This window comes from Dendropsophus ebraccatus, chromosome 6, assembly GCF_027789765.1.
Source record: "Dendropsophus ebraccatus isolate aDenEbr1 chromosome 6, aDenEbr1.pat, whole genome shotgun sequence".
In the NCBI taxonomy this organism is placed as follows: domain Eukaryota; kingdom Metazoa; phylum Chordata; class Amphibia; order Anura; family Hylidae; genus Dendropsophus; species Dendropsophus ebraccatus.
Window position 1 is genome coordinate 37965435 of NC_091459.1, and position 21085 is coordinate 37986519.

The 21085-nt window shown below is 42.4% G+C and overlaps 1 protein-coding gene across 3 annotated transcripts in view; it reads left to right on the plus strand.

Annotated features, from left to right (window-relative positions):
* LOC138795556 (uncharacterized) overlaps positions 1-21085 on the plus strand; it is a 95056-nt gene that overhangs the window by 58180 nt on the left and 15791 nt on the right. For all 3 annotated transcript variants that reach the window (XR_011363627.1, XM_069974815.1, XM_069974816.1), the window contains 11 exons: positions 590-752; positions 1591-1729; positions 3929-4082; positions 4778-4873; positions 6616-6759; positions 11286-11509; positions 13331-13469; positions 13563-13683; positions 16288-16397; positions 17528-17677; positions 19364-19417. Coding sequence is in view for 2 of the 3 variants with exons in the window: in XM_069974815.1 (XP_069830916.1) it covers positions 590-752; positions 1591-1729; positions 3929-4082; positions 4778-4873; positions 6616-6759; positions 11286-11509; positions 13331-13469; positions 13563-13683; positions 16288-16397; positions 17528-17677; positions 19364-19417 (1494 nt within the window). In the remaining variant the exon portion in view is untranslated. The remainder of the gene's footprint in view (positions 1-589; positions 753-1590; positions 1730-3928; positions 4083-4777; positions 4874-6615; positions 6760-11285; positions 11510-13330; positions 13470-13562; positions 13684-16287; positions 16398-17527; positions 17678-19363; positions 19418-21085) is intronic.

Sequence of the window (21085 nt, forward strand, 5' to 3'; positions counted from 1 at the left end):
ATAGGCTCCATGTTAGCAGTACACCCAACAGAAAGTGTATCAGAAGAGGGAAGGATGACGATGGGCCTGTATATGCAAGTAATCATATCTCATTTTAGAACTTCTTACCTTTTTAATGTACTAAAACTGGCATATCAAGAAATGAATTAGAACTTCCTGGATGCCATAAAATTCTCCAAATGCAATAAGTCCCTACAATATTAAGGTCTACTTCATTTTTTTTCAGTACTCAAATCATACAATCGTAGAAAAAGTAAAGTGGCACTCACCCATATTTAAAATTCAGTATCCTTTTAAGATGCCCTCAGATAGAGATGAACGGGATCAGCTGAGCTAACTGGGAGCGGCAACAGCCATTTTGTGGTTCATCTGCTTCCTCTGGCCTAAAAAGGCCACTTTACTTTTTCTATCATCATTCAAATGTTATTGTGGCTGCAGGTTTTTTTTTTGGGTATATACAGTTTTTTAGGGTGTGGCCTCCAGTTACGTGAGATGTATATATTCTACAAACTATATGACATATATTCTATGGTTATGATTGAATATCTTTTTATTGCTAGTTACTGATTTATGTGTTTTTTATTTGTAGGCTGCCTATCGGGCTTTGTACCAGACTCTACAAATCGTAGCTGCCTTACATGATATTGTTTCATATCTATTCAGTTTTGCTCAGCTGGGGAATTCATGCAGTGGATTTGGTAGTTTATTAAACAGAGAGTTGACGGCCGACTGGGGAGGCATTGAAGGAATAGGTAAAACATGGGTGACCCCTAAACTGTCCATTAGCTGGCTGTTTTCACACACCCAATTGTTGCTATTTAAAGGAAATGTGCCATCAGAAAATTACCTATTGTTTAAATAATGCTTTTATGTTTTTAAGAATTTTTGGTGACATTTTTTCTAATTTTTATTTTTCTATCTATATTATAAAATAATCCTGACATCTTTCAGTTTTCATTCTCACCCCTGGGGCTAAAACTAAGCTAAGACTTCCTCTTCTATCTATAATGATAAGAGAAGTTAAAGTGATCTCTACAGCATTGCAGCATCATGTGACACCAGTAGATAGAGGAGACAATAGCAGCTCCCTGCTATGGCCTTTTCAAAGGTCACAGAGCGCGTTCAGAAATGTTTTACATTCATCTCAAGGGGACAGAGTGTGTCTATTGTCATCTATGTCCATGAGGCTTGCTGTAAAGTATGTCGCTAAATGCTGTTAAGAACAGCTCAGGCAAGATGTCAGCCGCCATAACAATGTACAAAAGGTAAATAAAAAAAAAATTCAAGAAAACAAACATATTATAACAAAAGAACAACTTTTAGTATGTGACTCTGCAGCTAGGGACTTGTTTACATCAGCCGTCTGGGAAGAGTGGGGGAGATTAACAGAAAAGCTCAATGTAACCAGGTTTACAAACAACATACAGTAATGAGACCCCAACAATTAACACCTATCTATCAATATCTTCTCATGAATATATCTTGCATAAATCTGGAATAAATGAGACACACTTATATTTCTGTGCAAGATTGTCTTTTCTTGGATACAGCAGAAAACATTCTTATATAAAATCTCTTTATTCCTTACAGGAGCTGAGCTACGAGACATACAAAAGTTAATAGATGGCCTTCAGAATCCCCATGACCCAAAGGAAGTAGCTGCATTGTTACTGCTTCGGCGTGAAGTCATGATCCTGCAGTTTGATGCAGCTGTGCGCTATTTGATTCGGTATGCAGATATAGGTAGATAGATAGATAGATAGATAGATAGATAGACATATGTACATGGGTGTTTAAAAAAGACTATTTAAAAGCAATATACTGTTCATCAACAATGTAAAAACTATTTTATTCTTACCTCTTTCCTTACTTACAAAACCGGTGTCAACCAGTGTCCTCATTTAAACCCTGACAACACTTTATACTGTTCTCTCTGTTGTTAAAGGGTCAGAGTGTGGATAAAAATCACCAACCACTTCAATGTCCACATAATATCAGCCACTAGTTGGTTGTCCATTTCTGGCCTTCAGGACAAGGCCTCATTTTTCAAATAGGACCTGTCTTTATGTGGTAATAGCTTTGGAAAGCTTTAACACATCCAAGTGACATTATTTTTTGTGACACATTGTACTTTATATATAGTGGTAAACTTTCATACCAATCATAAATCCTCCTAATGAGAGGTTGGCGGTCCACTATGACAACTTGAGCATAAGGGCACAGGAGTATGTGCTTTTAATACGTCTTTTTGTTACACTTACCGTATGATTTTAAATAACTAATTAAAAGTGAAGTTTTAAGTCAGTTCCCTAAGGGGGCTCTATACCCCCGGCATTACCTGTGGGATTGGTACAAGTAGTGGTAAACATTGGGGGAGATTTATCAAATATGGTGTAAAGTGAAACTGGCTCAGTTGCCCCTAGCAACCAATCAGATTCCACCTTTCATTTTGCAAAGAGTCTGTGAGGAATGAAAGGTGGAATCTGATTGGTTGCTAGGGGCAACTGAGCCAGTTTCACTTTACACCATGTTTGATAAATCTCCCCCAGTGTCTCCAAAATTAAAAAAAACGTAAAAAAATTAGCATTTTGCGGAAATTTTAAATTCTCTGCTAGTAAGAAAATTAGTCATGTGTAAACATTCACATTTACAATAAGCCTACGTTCTTTTACGGACATTACAGAGACAACCTATTAAAAAAGACTGCACACTTCAAAGAATTCATAATTTTGTTAACCCTATAGGTGGGAAATTAAAATAATGTGGAAGTGAAATTGACTCAAAATGTCTCATTTTTCACAAGGAAAATGAGGGCATAAGCGCCTTTAAAAACACTTTTTCTCGAGTATGGCAGTAGCTCACATAGGATCATAAATTGCCATCTGAGCACTGAGCAGGGTTTAGAAGGGCAGTAGCTTCATTTTGCATATTTAGTGCAGGTTTTGCTGGAACATACCAAACAAACCTACCTGAAAACTACACTCATCAAACAGTTCATCTAGGGGTGTAAGGAGCATTTGAACCCGACAGGTATTAAAGGAAAGTTTTTACCACTGGATCCTAAAAACAAAAAATAACACTTTTTTTCTAATAAAATGTAGATTTAGCTCGAAATAACTCACTTTCACAAGGAACACAGGGGTATATGCACCCTTTGAGTATGGAAGTACCCCATATGTGACCATAAAGAACTGCTAGGGCAAACAACAGGGCTGTGGAGGGAGTGAGTGCTATTTTAGTGCAGATACTGCTGGAATCATTTTAGGGGAGCGCCATGTCCTTTATGACTTTATCCAGGGGTACCAGTAAGGTGAAAACCCCAGTAAAGTAATTTTGATACTACTTCAGAGAATTCATCTAGGGGTGTAGTGAGCATTCTGACCAGATAAGGGAATTAGAAAATAGGTCCTAAAATAGAAAATTTGTATTTCTTTTTAATAATATTTACATTAAACTCTAACTTTTTTTTTTTTATTAACAGGACTACATAGATATAAGCCCCCCAAAATGTGTTAAGCATACTCTCTTGAGTATGACAGTACTCCATATGTGACTATATACTACTGTTTAGGCACACAGCAGAGCTCAGAAGGGAAGGAGCATCTGTTTAATGCAGATTTGTGACCCCGGACAGGTGACCCCATTATTCAATTTGTCTAGGGGTGTAGTGAGCAATGACCAAGACCCACAAAATTGACAGTTCAAGGGATGTCATGGATGGGCCGTCCACAATCACGGACCATAAGGGTAATAAAAGTCTACAAAGCCCAAACTGCAAATGCGTTAAATGAAGGACGGACAGTAAAAATGGTTCCAAAAACAGCTCCAAAACAGGAGTTCTATGTTTAATTTTACCTGTAAAGTCCTTTTATAGTATCCGCTTATGACCTTTAACTGTGTCTGCTCCTTTATACATTTTGTTTTGTAGAGAAGCATTACTGTCGTCTGGGAACATTTCTGCTTTCCGAACCACAACAGACAATATGTATCACGGACTTACGGGGCTAAGTAACTCAGTGGCAAAAAGTGCATTCTCCTCACAGTTGCCTGTGCCACAGCCTCATGATCCACGCAGCCACATGGTTAGTATGCAGATTGTTAGAGCTATGTTCACATATATATATGGGAAATTGGCCCAGCCTCTTTGGGCCCACTTTTACCCCAGTCAGTTTGGGCCCAGTTAACATATTGCATTAAAACAGAATTTATCTGTTGCATCATTTTTTTGCAGTCTTTGCAGTTCTGCATCTGACTAAGGGCCTGTAGATCAAAAAAGATTCCGAGATCTTGAGTACTGCCTGAATTCCCACATGTTCTTAATGGGTTTTAATAAAGCAGCAAAAAGGAAGAAAGATAAATGCTCTCCTCTTTCATGTCCTTCTTATTTAAAGGGTTTATCCAAAACTGGAAAAAATTACAATTTCCTTCTCAAATAAACAGCGCCACCACTTCCTCAGTTTGTGTGTGATATTACAACTTAGCTCCAGTCACTTCAGTGGAACTGGGCAGTAAAGCCACACCCAAGACAGGAGAAGTGCTGCTTCCGAAAGCGTCCATGTTTTTCTAAGACTGGAGGACCACTTTAACAACAACAATGTTAAATGCTTTTTTTAACCCCTTATTTGCTCTTCTGTATTTTATATATCTGTGAAATAGTAAGAATACCTTGATGTAGAAAACCTCTAACCAGTGCAAGCACAGAGCAGTTATTCACATTTATGAAGGGAGTTAAGTGTAGAATCATCCTAAGTTCCTTTAACCCTTTTTTTTAATCTAGGCATTTTTGCAGTATCCCTGGAGGACATATTTAGCTGATGGTGGCCTATTCCCATTGGCAATCCATGGGCTTCATGATATTGGATACCACATGCAGGTAACATATATAGTGTGTTGATGGATATCATTTTGCATTGCTGTAATTTTTGTGCCATTCTGTCAGTTTCTGAAAGTAGAAGTGAAATAAAATTCACTATTGCTTTTAAAATGATTAGTTTTATGTTTAAAATACATTCTATCGTTAAAATGTCTATCAACTATCAATTTATCTTATAGTTGGAAAGATGGAAGAAGGGTTAAAGGGGTACTCCAGTGTGGGGGCACTTTTTTACTGGGACCGGGGAGGAGGTGGCCGAGGAAAAAGATGTCCACTCACCTCCCCAGTTCCAGCGGCGGGTCTCGCATCGCGGTGCTCCGGTGCCCGGTTCCCGGCTGCTTCCGGGTGTATGACACGGGCCCAAGACGTGATGTCTGAGGTCCGCTCAGCCACTCAGTGAAGGAGGCGGGATCTAAGCGGACTTGAAATGGATCCCGCCTCCTTCACTGAGTGGCTGAGCTGACCTGAGACGTCACGTCTCGGGCCCGCGTCAGACACCCGGAAGTGGCCGGGAACCGGGCACCGGAGCGCCGCGAAGTACCCCTTTAAACAGTCAAAGGGGAACTATCAGCAGGTTAGACAAATATAACCTGCTGATATGTCCCTATTGCGCACGGGGCCCTGAGAATGAAGGTATGTCTCTTACCTTCATCCTCAGCGCCATTCCCATACAGTTTTAATGTAATACTGTATAGATAAGCCATGGCACACAGATTTAGAATGCAGGTGGAGTCGTTTATTTTCAGTGTAAGTAGACAACTTTGTCTACTTTGTGAACTTTGTCTACTTACATTGTAAATAAACTACTTCACCTGCATTCTAAATTGGTGTGCCATGGCTTATCTATCCATGATAATCGGTGGAAGAACCTATTGCTACAAAAGCACCCATCCGAGTGGTAGAAGTTTGCAGTCTTGTTTCCTATTCCCGCTTAATGTAATCCTGTGTCCAGTGTGGCAATTTGGAGCACTGCCTCGCCCCCAGAGCGCCAGTCCAGCCCCAGGGGATGGATTATTGCCTTGGGGGCGGGGCAGTGCTTCAAACGGTCTTACTGGACACAGGATTAAGGCCTGGTTCACACTACGTATAGTCACCGTTCTGTGACTGAAGATTATCCCGGCCGATACTGCTGTACCGTCCAGATGATTTTCATTTGTGTTGAATTTGGATGCGGGCACAAAATGGACGAATTTACCGCTGCACACAATGGAGCGTGTGGCCGGAGCCGCACAACAACGCCCGTGATATATACAAAACATACGTTGTGTCAACATAGCCTAAAACTGTGTAGTAAAGACACCAAGGTAAGAGGCATACCTTCATCCTCAGCGTCCCATATACAATAGGGATATATATCCGCAGGTTAGATTTGTCTAACCTGCTGATAGTTCCCCTTTAAATACATGGTTTACTCTGCTGTCTGTTAAAGATAAATGACCTAGAAGAACCACTTCTTTACAGGCTACTAGACTCTTGTTTACTTCTCCATGACATGTCTTTCTTAGCTGAAACAATAGTTGCCCACAGGCAGGTGTAGGCTCTGTCAATATGTTCTCTTCGCTCTGCTATTTCTGTAACAAGAACACTCATGCATATGGTAGTATTGTTTAAACTGTTTGACTTTGAAGCCTGAAAAATATACATAACTATTATTATAAAAGTACAATTTTAACTTCATGTATTTTGGTCTCTTACAAAGCAGCATATTGTTAACTCTTACGTGTTCCTTTTCATTGACCCAGCTCTGCCTCTGTGCCATGACTGATCAAGAACGCAGTGTAGCTCATGGGGAGCTTGTTGGAGTTCATCTTTTAATGGAAGACATTCTCCAAGGCAAATATAAGTTTAGTTCTTTTACTGTGGAGGGGAATCTAGACACCAAACAGGTAATATAGAACAATTGTGTTACATAGTTAAAAGGTATAGAAGGTATAATCATATATATAGGACATCAAAATTAATTTAGGCCCCAAATGAAATTCAAATATGCAAAAGAACACTGCAGAGACACCATCACATGTCTCGACGTCAGTGAACTAGCCAGACCTTCCCTCCGGGAAGGAACAACCAAGCCAAAGCGTTCTCCAGTCAAGGAAACCACCTCAGCAAGGTATCCATCCACAGACAGCTGTTTCGGGGTTTTTGCCCCTCATCAGTGTGGAGTAGGTTTCTGGCTAGTGGGAGCAATGACTAGTAAGTGCATGCAAAAGGACGCTGGTTGACCTCAGGGAGATCAACCAAAACACCGCAGAGACACCATCACATGTCTCAACGTCAGTGTATTCTAGAACATTGCCCCCTGGGAAATCGAATATGCAAAAGAACACTGCAGAGACACCATCACATGTCTCGACGTCAGTGAACTAGCCAGACCTTCCCTCCGGGAAGGAACAACCAAGCCAAAGCGTTCTCCAGTCAAGGAAACTGACGTCAAGACATGTGATGGTGTCTCTGCAGTGTTCTTTTGCATATTCGATTTCCCAGGGGGCAATGTTCTAGAATACACTGACGTTGAGACATGTGATGGTGTCTCTGCGGTGTTTTGGTTGATCTCCCTGAGGTCAACCAGCGTCCTTTTGCATGCACTTACTAGTCATTGCTCCCACTAGCCAGAAACCTACTCCACACTGATGAGGGGCAAAAACCCTGAAACAGCTGTCTGTGGATGGATACCTTGCTGAGGTGGTTTCCTTGACTGGAGAACGCTTTGGCTTGGTTGTTCCTTCCCGGAGGGAAGGTCTGGCTAGTTCACTGACGTCGAGACATGTGATGGTGTCTCTGCAGTGTTCTTTTGCATATTCGATTTCCCAGGGGGCAATGTTCTAGAATACACTGACGTTGAGACATGTGATGGTGTCTCTGCGGTGTTTTGGTTGATCTCCCTGAGGTCAACCAGCGTCCTTTTGCATGCACTTACTAGTCATTGCTCCCACTAGCCAGAAACCTACTCCACACTGATGAGGGGCAAAAACCCCGAAACAGCTGTCTGTGGATGGATACCTTGCTGAGGTGGTTTCCTTGACTGGAGAACGCTTTGGCTTGGTTGTTCCTTCCCGGAGGGAAGGTCTGGCTAGTTCACTGACGTCGAGACATGTGATGGTGTCTCTGCAGTGTTCTTTTGCATATTCGATTTCCCAGGGGGCAATGTTCTAGAATACACTGACGTTGAGACATGTGATGGTGTCTCTGCGGTGTTTTGGTTGATCTCCCTGAGGTCAACCAGCGTCCTTTTGCATGCACTTACTAGTCATTGCTCCAACTAGCCAGAAACCTACTCCACACTGATGAGGGGCAAAAACCCCGAAACAGCTGTCTGTGGATGGATACCTTGCTGAGGTGGTTTCCTTGACTGGAGAACGCTTTGGCTTGGTTGTTCCTTCCCGGAGGGAAGGTCTGGCTAGTTCACTGACGTCGAGACATGTGATGGTGTCTCTGCAGTGTTCTTTTGCATATTCGATTTCCCAGGGGGCAATGTTCTAGAATACACTGACGTTGAGACATGTGATGGTGTCTCTGCGGTGTTTTGGTTGATCTCCCTGAGGTCAACCAGCGTCCTTTTGCATGCACTTACTAGTCATTGCTCCCACTAGCCAGAAACCTACTCCACACTGATGAGGGGCAAAAACCCTGAAACAGCTGTCTGTGGATGGATACCTTGCTGAGGTGGTTTCCTTGACTGGAGAACGCTTTGGCTTGGTTGTTCCTTCCCGGAGGGAAGGTCTGGCTAGTTCACTGACGTCGAGACATGTGATGGTGTCTCTGCAGTGTTCTTTTGCATATTCGATTTCCCAGGGGGCAATGTTCTAGAATACACTGACGTTGAGACATGTGATGGTGTCTCTGCGGTGTTTTGGTTGATCTCCCTGAGGTCAACCAGCGTCCTTTTCCAAATGAAATTCAGTCCCCAGACCAGACCTCAAAAATGAATTTAGATCCCATCATAAATCCACACCCAATGCCAGACCCAATCCCAAATCTATTTAGATCTCAAATAAGACCCCATTCATTTACATAATACTCCTCATTTCATGGTTGCATTTTCTTCAGCTCTGAGTGATGCACCAGTGGGTCAGGGCTTTGTATTTCTGGCACACAATACATAGAACAATGTCAAAGCACAGCACCCAGATTTAAAAAACACCCAAGAATGAAAGCGGATATTAAGAAATGGAGGTAAGAGCTTAAGTAACTGGGACCCATGTAGTCTTACCTACTAAAAAATACACAGGTTCCACTTACAGTAACTCAGCTGACAGTAGTGGTGCAGTGGACATCAGTCCAGCAGCAACTGCGACACCTATAGCTACGCTACTGATTCTACAAGATAAATTTCTGGGCAGTACAGTAAACTTAGTTAGTCCATGATTGACTTTCATGCTTTCAGGTAACATAGTAACATAGTTAATAAGGTTGAAAGAAGACAAGAGTCCATCAGGTTCAACCTAGGGAAACCCTATTGTGTTAATCAAGGGGAAGGCAAAAACCCCTATGCGGCAGATGACAATTACAGGGAGAAGTTTCTTTCCGACTCCAATGGCAATCAGAATAATCAACGTATCAACGTATCACCGGAAATCTAATGCCCATAACTTGTAATATTATATTTTTCAAGAAAAGCATCCAGGCCTCCCTTATTTAACTTATTTAATGAATTAGCCATGACAACATCATGTGGCAGAGAGTTCCACAGTCTTACCGCTCGTACAGTAAAAAATCTGCGCCTGTGCTGGTGATGAAACCTTCTTTGCTCTAGACGTAGAGGATCCCCTCTTGTCATGGTTACAGACCTTGGTGTACATAGAACACTAGAAACTTGATCTCTGTACTGTCCATTCATATATTTGTACATTGTGATCAGATCGCCCCTAAGACGTCTTTTTTCTAGCGTAAATAACCCCAAGCTTGATTACCTGTCCTGGTACTGTAACCCACCCATTCCCTTAATGACCTTGGTCACCCTCCTCTGTACCTGCTCCACTTCAGCTGTGTCCTTTTTATATACCTGTGCCCAAAACTGTACACAGTATTCCATGTGTGGTCTGACCAGTGATTTATAAAGAGGCAAAACTATATTTTCATCTTTAGCATCTATACCTCTTTTGATGCATGCCATTATTTTACTAGCCGTGGCAGCTGCTGCCTGGCACTGATCACTAAAGTTGAGTTTACTGTCCACCAATATCCCCAGGTCCTTTTCAGAAGCAGTTTTACCCAGTGTTTTATTATTTAGCACTGTACTTATTATTTCTACAGCCCAAACCGTTATGTACATTTATCCACATAAACGTTATTTGCCATTTCATCGCCCAAGCCTCCAGCTTCTCCAAATCCCTCTTTAATATGATATTATCATCCTCTGTGGTGATTACTTTACCCAGTTTAGTTTTATCAGCAAAAATAGAGATTCTACTCTGTAGCCACTCTGCAAGGTCATTAATAAAAATATTATAAAGAAGTGGACCCAACACTGACCCCTGTGATACCCCACTAGTAACTAAAACCCAATCTGAATGTGTTCCATCAATAACCACCCTCTGTTTTCTATCACACAACCAGTTATTTAGCCATTTGCATATGTTTTCCCCTAGTCCCAGCATCCTCATTTTATAGGCCAAATAAAACCATTTTTCAGGCAGCGGCATCGTTAATCAAATGCTGCATGCTCGGGTTCACTCATCTCTACTAATTAGCATGACTGATCAAGCTGGGTTCACACTACATATTTGCAATCTGTTTTTTTTCCATCCGTTTTTGCAAGAAACAGATGAAAAATGGTATGGAAACTACGTATGCATTTGTGTGCATCCATATTGATCCATTTTTCCATTGACTACTATTATATAAAGAAAAGGATTAAAACTAGAGATGAGCGAACCGCAAGCTCGAGTCCATCCGAACCCGATCGTTCGGCATTTGATTAGCGGTGGCTGCTGAAGTTGCAGCCACCGCTAATCAAATGCCGAACGATCGGATTCGGATGGACTCGAGTATGTTCGAGGTTCGCTCATCTCTAATTTAAAAGCATCCATTTTTTTAAACGTACATAAAAATAAAGTCAGCCACGTTTTTTTGTGTACGTTAAAAAAAAAACGGATGCATTTTGATCTGTCTTTTTTTGTTTTTTTTATATATATTATAATAAATCAATGGAGAAATGGATGAAAAGAACAGATTGTAAAAACGTAGTGTAAACCCAGCCTTATATAGGTCTAATATGACTAAAGGAATAAATCTGAGAGGGGATATTCTGTTAGGTCACCCTTAGATTTAGGGATTGACCAGATGTGTGTGGACGTCCTATAAAGTTATTGTGCTAATTTGTCAGTGAATTATTTGTGCTGACGTTGTATGCTGAAGCCCCATATACCTAAGTTGTGCAATGTATCATGCAGACATTTTCATTCATTGCTAGCTACAAGCTGAGCTGTTTCCGGTGAGAGGAAAGCAGTCACTGCGAGGAGAGTCAAAACTGGAATCAACATCTCAAGATCCAATTTCAGAATCAACATTGCTCAAATCCTTTTTAATCTTATGGAAACAGCTGGAATTTTTTAAGGAGCAGTGGGGAAAGCAGAAACTTCAAGTGGAAGAAATTAACACTTTAAGCCTATACAGACAATTTTGTGAACTTTATAGGTGAGTAAAGCAAAAATGGCCTTTTTCATATTTATCCCACAAAAATGTAATTTAAAGGGGAATTCCATCACCTACATTTTTTTAGGTGATAGGAAATGCAGAAGAAAGCAATGTTTCAAATGCGTTGCATAAGCAAAATTGCTTTCTTTTGAGTTTGTTTTTCTCCCTTTATCTTGCTGTCATGTTGATATTGATTGCCTAGGATTCCCACCACCACTGTCAGCTATGAGAGCAATAGTTGGGAGATGGTAAGTATACTTTTACTACTTCTATGTCTCTGCTGAATTGTCCCTGGATACAGTTGTAATGCCAAAGGGACACACAGCAGAGCCAAGCTCATTCAGCTTGGCACAGCTGCGCCCAGGTCTCACTCCCCCCGCACTGAACCAGGAATTGAGAGTGGGATGTGGCAGGGCCAAGCAGAATGTGGGGAGATGGGACAACCCCTTTAAATACAGGACTGACAGAAATATCTAGAGATCAGTGGACACCATTTAGGGTTTATGTATACCAGATAATTCACATCAATTGAAGGTCAAATCAAAGCAGTTGTCTTTGCCCAGTGTGGATTGATGGCTAAGGGCCCTATTCCACCAGACGATTATCGTTCAGATAATCGTTAAATCGTTCGAATCTAAACGATTATCGTTCAGTTGAAATGCCGTTAACGGTTAACGACCGAACGAGAAATCATTGATCGCTTTATAAGGCCTGGACCTATTTTTATCGTTGTTCGTTTGCAAAACGTTCGCAAATCGTTCGCATTGAATAAGACGTCCTACGGTCGTTCGCAGTAGATACGAACGCAATAGCGAAGAAATAGCGAAGAAAAAACTATCGCAAATACGATCATAAGTAACGATTATCGTTCCATGGAAATGAGTGAACGTTTTCAGGTCTTTCGCAATAGCGGTCGTTTGAGATCGTTAATCGTTAACGATTATGCAAACGATAATCGTCCGATGGAATAGAGCCCTCAAGCTCCTGACATGGCTGGGCCCTTAGGGCCCTATTCCACCGGACGATTATCGTTTGCATAATCGTTAATGATTATGATCCCAAACGACCGATATTGTGAAAGACCTGAAAACGTTCACTCATTTCCATGGAACGATAATCGTTACTTATGATCATATTTGTGATCGTTTTTTCTTCGCTATTTCTTCGATATTGCGTTCGTATCTACTGCGAATGACCAAACGATGTCTTATTCAATGCGAACGATTTGCGAACGAGCAACGATAAAAATAGGTCCGGGTCTTATAATGCGATCAACGATTTCTCGTTTGGTCGTTAATCGTTAACTGCATTTCAACCGAATGAACCGAATACAGATTTTAGATGGCTGTTTTCTGAGTTTTCTCGCTCATAGCTGGTCTGTGTAGAATTTCATTTAGGACGTACAATTCATAAGTTATCGTTATAGTTTATTGATAAGGAACCGTATAGAATACAAATCAAGTATTATTCGATCTTATTAGTATTTGGTGCTTTATAGTTAACACGTATTGAGACCCAAGAAGCCACATGCTTGAATCAGACAAGAGGTTGTCCCATCAGCACAAATATCCATAAATTCTACTGTATATTGGCATATGTAAGTTATTTAGAGTGACATCCCCTTTGCTCCTGATTGCTCTGTATGAGCCGAGTAGCCGTGAAGACCGTTTGAATGGGTGATGGGCGGTATGTAATGCTTTGGTTCCCATGGATCTCCCAGAAACTAAACTCTAGTATTCAAGGTATAAATGACATAAGAAACTAATACTACACAGTATGAATCATGCATTATGTGTTATACTTCTGGGCTGTTTATTGTAGAGATGAAATTTTTTATCCCACCATGAAAGCCCTTGCTTGGCAAATGGGCAAAGAAGAGGAGTTTGAAGGTCTGACGCTGAGATCTCAGGTTGTTCTTCCGCCTAAAGGAGCTTCTGAGATAGAGGTTAGGGTTCATCAGGTAAGGATATGGCATCCATGTATTTGATTGCAGCGTCATATTTGTACAATAGCAGTGCCAAGATGTTCATACTCCTATTCTTGTTCATCTCAGCTTCAGAAAATAATGGAAAGCTTTGAAAGTGACATGATTCATGATGTTAGAAGGAAAATTACCAAGCAGCTGGCTCTGGTGATATCCGAAAGAGCAAGGGAAGGAAGGGGAGTTCCAACAGGTAAAATCTATCACCCTACATTCTCAATGATTCCTCTGACCAAGCGGATGTATAAGAGCAGGAATTGAAAGGGCAGGTTCCTCAGGATATGGAATCCGTGACACCAGTTCTGTCCTCTGTCCTCCACCTGAAGTGGTGTCTTCTTTCCAGCCTGACATGGTGCTCTCTGCTGCTATAAACAGTTCCTGTCACAGACCGAGGTAGTAGCAGAAAGCACCTTGTAAGATTCCAAAGAATACACCACTTCCTGCAGTATATACAACAGTTTTAAGTAGCCCCCCCTCCCCTTTTTATTTTAAAGGGGTTATCCAGCGCTACAAAAACATGGCCACTTTCTTTCAGAGACCGCTCCGCTCTTGTCTCCAGCTTGGTTGGGGTTTTGCTGCTCAGTTCCAGTGAATGGAGCTTAATTGCAAACCGCACCTGAACTGGAGACAAGAGTCGTGTTCTCTTTTAAAGAAAGTGGCCATGTTTTTGTAGCACTGGATAACCCCTTTAATCTATGGTTCAACGGATTGGACTGGATGGTTTGAGATAACCGAGATTAGGAATCATGGCAATCCTTGGCCTAGACACCCTGGCCAGAGTAATCTAACTTCCATATTTATTTCTCCTGAACCATGCAGTCCAAACCTTAAAGCTGGAGCTTTAAAATTAGTAGTGACCACCTCCCTTGGAAATCTTGGCATTTTGGCCTGTAAATTCCCCAAGCAATTAGGTTTCAACTGAGATATAAAAATCCCATTATAGATTGTAGTGAATAAAAGTGGCATAAAATATAATGGGATTTTCAAATTTTCATTGAACGCAAACTACTTCGGGACCTTACGTGCCAAAACCCTGAGATTTTCAGTGGAAGCAGCCGGCCCTCCCCTTTTTCATTAATTGCTAGCCCAATTGTTTGGACTGCATGGTTTGGGAGACCCAGGATCGGAAATGGAGGCTATGCAGGACTGGCCACAGCGCCAGGGTGGCCTCACTTCCATGTTTGTTTATCCCAAACCATGCCGTCCTGGCGATCGAGATGGGCTCAAAACTTAGGGTAGAGATATGACTATGTATGTAAGGTGCCCAAGCACTTAGATTTTAAGTGAGATATGAAGCTCCCACCTTACATGCAAGAACTCTGAGATTTTAAGTGAAGGTAGCCACCACCCTCCCCTTCTATTTTCATTCCTAGATCAATGATTTGGACTGCATTTTTTTACGGCCCCAAAGTAACTACCCGCTCAGCCAGTCAGTGACAGCAGTGGTGTCCCCACTTCAGTCACTGATTGGCTGAGCAGGCTTTTCTGAACAGGGCCATGACTTCACAGAATTGTGAGCTTTGGGAGCCTGCGCCGCATCTATCCTGTTCCCGTTAAATAGATTATTATTGGCTGCACATCTCTTGTTTTGACAGAGATGTGCAGCCAATATCAATGGTTTTTAACAGCTGCACAAAATATCAAATCAGATGACAAGTGGGCGTTTACTTGGCTGATTGATGGATTTTTAACATGGGCCAATTTGTGGGTGAATTAACGTTCCTAGGAAACCTTATTAACAATAATCCGCCCATGTAAAAGGTCCCTGAGAGTCTATGAATAAAGTACTTTGCTTTTAGGTTACAAACACACTTGGCGGGTCTGCAGCGAGTCTCCATGCTGCGTTTTTGCAGCGAGACTCGCTGCAGATCCCGGCCCTATACTTTTAATGGCAGACAAACACGCAGCAGGGATGTACATCCCTGCTGCGAGTTTGTCTGCAGCCCACCCCATTAACCCCCCGGCCGCCGGAGCTGATGCTTCACCTGATCCCAGCTCCGGCGGTTCCCGATGTCTTCAGCAAGCCGGAGCGGGGACCAGGTGAAGTATATGCTCCAGCCAGCCACCCGCAGCCCCGGCCGCCCGATCGCACGCCCCCCCGCAGCCCCGGACGCCTGATCGCACGCCCCCCCCCCGCAGCACCGATCGCACGCCGCCCCCCCCCCCGCAGCACCGATCGCTCGCCCCCCCGCAGCACCGATCACTCGCACGCCCCCCTGCAGCCCGATCGCCCCCCCCCCCATGGGGGCTGCAGGTGGGCGATCGGTGCTGCTGGGGGGCGATCGAGCGGCCGGGGCTGCGGGGGGGCGATTGGGGGGGGGCGTGCGATCGGTGCTGCGGGGGGGCGTGCGATCGGTGCTGCGGGGGGGGGGGGGGCGATCGGGCGGCCGGGGCTGCGGGCGGCTGGCTGGAGCATATACTTCACCTGGTCCCCGCTCCGCCTTGCTGAAGACATCGGGGACCGCCGGAGCCGGGACCAGGTGAAGTATCAGCTCCGGCGGCCGGGGGGTTAATGGGGTGGGCTGCAGACAAACTCGCAGCAGGGATGTACATCCCTGCTGCGTGTTTGTCTGCCATTAAAAGTATAGGGCCGGGATCTGCAGCGAGTCTCGCTGCAAAAACGCAGCATGAAGACTCGCTGCAGACCCGCCAAGTGTGTTTGTAACCTTAAACATCAAATACAAACACTACCAATTTACAGTACACAAGTCAATTACTAACAGATTATATTAGTCAGTGAATATTCAAATACAATCTCTAAATCTATTTGGTTAACACTACAATTCAATGTATGTAGAGCTCTGGAAGAAGCCAGGTATGAAGGAGAACTTTTCACCCGGTAGGCCGCAAATTGTTGAAAAATTTGTGCAGCTTCTAATGAGTGAACACCGGGGCAACTCCACTGAGGTAAGCTGTAGGACTGGAACTATACAACTTACAAAAGGTGATAGTTTGTACTTGATGCAGCAGTGTTATACAGCTGCACTGTAGAAGTTTACTGGATAGTTATTTCCATGTTATCTTAGACAACCAAGAAGCTGGAGGCTTGGGCAGAGAAATGGCAAATTATGTTTAATATGGATAAATGTAAGGTTATGCACTTGGGCCATAGAAATAATAATTATAGTTATGTGCTAAATAATGAAAAACTGGGTAAAACTGCCTCTGGACATGGGGGTAGGCAGTAAACTCAACTTTAATGATCATTGCCAGGGAGCAGCTGCCAAGGCTAATAAGATCATGGGATGCATCAAAAGAGACATAGATACTAAAGATCAGATCAAAGTTTTGCCTCTTTATAAATCACTGGTCAGACCACACATGGAATACTGTGTACAGTTTTGGGCACCAGTATACAAAAAAGACACCGCTGAACTGGAGCAGGTACAGAGGAGGGCGACAAAGGCCATTAAGGGAATGGGTGGGTTACAGTACCAGGACAGGTTATCAAGCTTGGGGTTAATTAGTTTAGAAAAAAAAGACGTCTTAGGGGCGATCTCATCACAATGTACAAATTTATGAATGGACAGTACAGAGATCTTTCTAGTGGTCTTTTTACACCAAGGTCTGTAAACATGACAAGGGGGCAGCCTCTACGTCTAGAGCAAAGAAGGTTTCATCACCAGCACCGACGCCGATTCTTTACTGTAAGAGCAGTGAGACTATGGAACTCTCTGCCACATGATGTTGTCATGGCTGATTCTTTAAACAAGTTCAATTTGTCCTTGGATGTTTTTCTTGATTAATATAATATTACAAGTTATGGACACTAGATTTCTTGTAAAAGACGTTATTCTGGTTGCCATAGTGGAGTCAGGAAGGGATTTTCTCCCTGCTGTAGGGCATTTGCCTCATGAGGGTTTTTGCCTTCCTCTGGATCAATACAGTAGAGTTATAGATTTAACCTTAATAACTGTACAAACTTTTGACATTATTTTAATATATTTGTATATAATATATAATGAGCATTCTGCATACTGAAGACTAGCACAACCCTATAATATTGCTTTGCTAAATGTTTGCTGCTGTAATTACAGGTTACATTCAGCCAGGAGCATTTAAACCACTGTGTCACATCCCTGGCTTGTGATATAATGGCGAGAGAACAAACTAACTTTGAATCATACTCTATGTTTTATGAAAACCTACTTCAACAAGAGCACCAGTTGCTGTATCAGAAAGAACAGGTGTGTACATAATGGAAGACTGCAAGCTAACATCAGACGCATGAGATTATAAGCATATGTGGATATGAAATCTGTTTCATGTATGCAAATGTTGTAGCCACATGCTTGGTCAGTCAGTCTAGCATCTGTGTTTCATTTGCTGTGTTTTTTTACAGTACTAAGTGGATGGTAGGCCACAGAATACATTTTTTGCTGGAAGCACCTTTTAAATGGTCACTTATTTAGAAGTCTCGAAACACAGGACTAGTCAGATATCCCGCTGAGAAGGACCCAGACAAGGGGTGGCTCCTGAAGGGAAACCATCATATTAAGTGGCCCTATAGGTCAATGTAATGACAAGAGATAAACCAAGGCCAGGTATCCATCCACATACAGCTGTTTCGGGGTGTTGCCCCTCATCAGTGTGGAGCAGGATCCTGGCTAGGTGGGATCAATGCCTAGTAAAGCCATAAGAGAGACAGATCACTGATCTCAGGGTGACCAGCCAAAGATAACACTGCCGGCTGCTGGTTAAAGCACTCAATGTAGTGAAATCCTAGGTGCTAGGTCCTTCCCAGAGGGATGTCTGGCTAGTCCTGTGATTCGAGACTCTTAAAGGAGGCTCCACAGGCTCTTTTTTTTGCATATTCATGTTTCCCAGGGAGCAATGCACCTAGGATTCCACAGTATTGAGCGCTTATCTTTGGCTGGTGTCCCTGAGATCAGTGATCTGTCTCTCTTATGGCTCTACTAGGCATTGCTCCCACCTAGCCAGAATCATGCTCCGCACTGATGAGGGGCAACACCCCGAAACAGCTCTCTATGAATGGATACCGAGCCTTGGTTTTACCCTTTTCATTACCATTACCATAGGGCCACTTAATATGGTGGTTTAGGTGGTTCCCCTACAGGAGCCACCCCTTGGCTGGGTCCTTCCTGGAGGGATACCTGGCTAGTCCTGTGTTTTGAGACTCTTAAATGAGGCTTCACTGGCTCTTTTTTTGCACATTCATGTTTCCCAGGGAGCAATGTATCTAGGATTTCACTGCATTGAGCGCTTTAACTAGCAGCTGGCAGTGTTATCTTTGGCTGGTCTCCCTGAGAACAGTGATCTGTCTCTCTTAAATGGTCACTGACTTTTTAACAAACTTACATGCATAGGCCGTGTGTGGGTTACATGAGGAATAGCAATATTTCTAGCTATTTTATAACTGTTTATGGTGTACTTAACCATTTTCCTCTCTTCGTTTTTCTCTACTGTTCTGTTGTCCCTGTGCTAGTAGGTGGAGATGGGATTCCTACTAGATCACCCTGTCTTTGTGTTTCTAGCTGCCTCTGACTCATTCTGCTACTAACTGCTCTTCCTCTGGCCCCTCCATAGACTTCTATGGGCTGCATTTAGCCTGATCTGTCAATGAGCTGTTCCCTCTGAAGACTAATCTCAGCATTTGTTTCTGGGAGAATGAGTTTAGGAAGGAGGAGGAATGAGCCTAACTTTTTCCAATTATACAAATTTCAGGTTTTCATTTACTTGTACTATTGATTTATCAAAGATTGTTAAAAGGATAGTGACAATTTAACTTATGCAATGTATTATATCATATTTTTGTACACATAACATACTAGTTCTAGACATGACTTTCCCATATAAGTAATTGAATGAGGCCTTTTACTGTGTACAATATATCACCATGTCTTGTCTTAAAGGAGCTGCTGGCAAATAAAAGAGAACAAAAGAAAACCGAAACGGACCTCAATGAGGTGGGTCAAATAAATAGATATATACTAATGCTTTTTAAATTTTAAAGGTACAGTGTATAGATCTTTAAAAGGTTTCACTATAACGTTTCTTTGTAATGCTTACTTTAACCCCTTAATGCAAATTCATGTATATATAGATCTGAGGTTGTTACACTTAGCTTCTGAGTGAAACCCCACATACATGTATGTGAATGAGTTAAGGCCCTATTACACGGAACGATTATCGGCCGATAATCGTCCTGTGTAATAGAACATAACGATCAGCCAACATGAACATTGTAGTCATTTGTCTTTCAACATGTTGAAAGGCAAAGGACTCATATAGCAACAATCTGCTGCCATCGTTCTGTGGAAAAGCTGCAGACCGTTCCTATATGCTATGGGCTGCCCGGACAATCAAGTGATCACCCGGGCAGCTCCCCGCAGCTCCCCGTGCCCCCCCCCCCTGGCGGCGGCAGCGAGCAGGGAACGAGGAGCAACGAGCTCCTCACAGTCGCCCCGTGTAATAAGGGCTTTAGACTGTCTGTTGAAAATTCCTGGCAACCGCTGTGATTGATCTGTCATTACAGGTGGATTAGACTGACAGGAAGAACTGGCTTTTGACAGCTTTTCCTGCTTAGATCTCCATCATTGTGTGTGAGAGGAGATCAGAGCTGGGAGTGCTGAACAGCCCTGCAACAAAGTAAAAACACCTAATAAAGACAAATGAACCCCTTCCAATCCTGATTGTTGCCCCTGTTGCTGTACCTGATTGTCTACTTTGTCCCCTGTTGCTGTACCTGATTGTGTTACCTGTCCTCTGTTGCTGTACCAGATAGTCTCCCCTATCCCCTACTACCGTACCTTGTTCCTGTACCTCATCTTTATTTTCGTCCCCTGTTAGTGTACCTATTCGTTACCCCTGTTACTGTACAATCTAAGAATCACTTAGATAAGTTAAAGTTTACAAAGTCATTAACACAGGTGTAATTTGACTGGTCAAATTTGAAAAATAGACCTAATGAAGTTTTTACACAGCCAGATTATGTGACAGATTTTTAAAACCAAAGTCAGGAATAGACTATAAACAGAGAACAGATCATAGAGGAAAGACTGAGATTTCTTCTCTTTCCAGATCCATTCCTGGCTTTGGCTTCAAAAATCTGTCAGATAATCTGTCAGATATTTGTGTGTAAAAGGACCCATAGATAACTAGAAGGGTAAGGAGACACATGGTACTCTTTAGTTATCTATCTGTGATTTTAAAACAAAGAAAAGGAGTCAATCCTGCTCTCAGAACGTAGGAGGCTTGGGAAAGAATACATTTTTCTGTGTTATTGAAGCACAGACAGATATATTAAAAGTACCAGGTGTGAACATGAATTTCAATTTACAGATTTATTTTACATTCTGCCATCTATAAAACACACAGCTGTTATAGTTAATGATTTATGGCTTTACTGCTGTATACCAGATTGCTTGCCTTTAAATAGCTGATATATGCATGTTCCAGAGGTATGAGAAACCGTTGCGCTGCTTTGTTAACATCACCTGACAAAACTATTTAAAAGTGGTGTATTGTGTATTTAGAGTTCACATTCTTTCTCTAGCAAATCCCGACCTACATTACAGCTAATGTGGACGGTTTCCTGGTTTGTAGCCAACGCAGCGATGTATGATTCAGCTTGT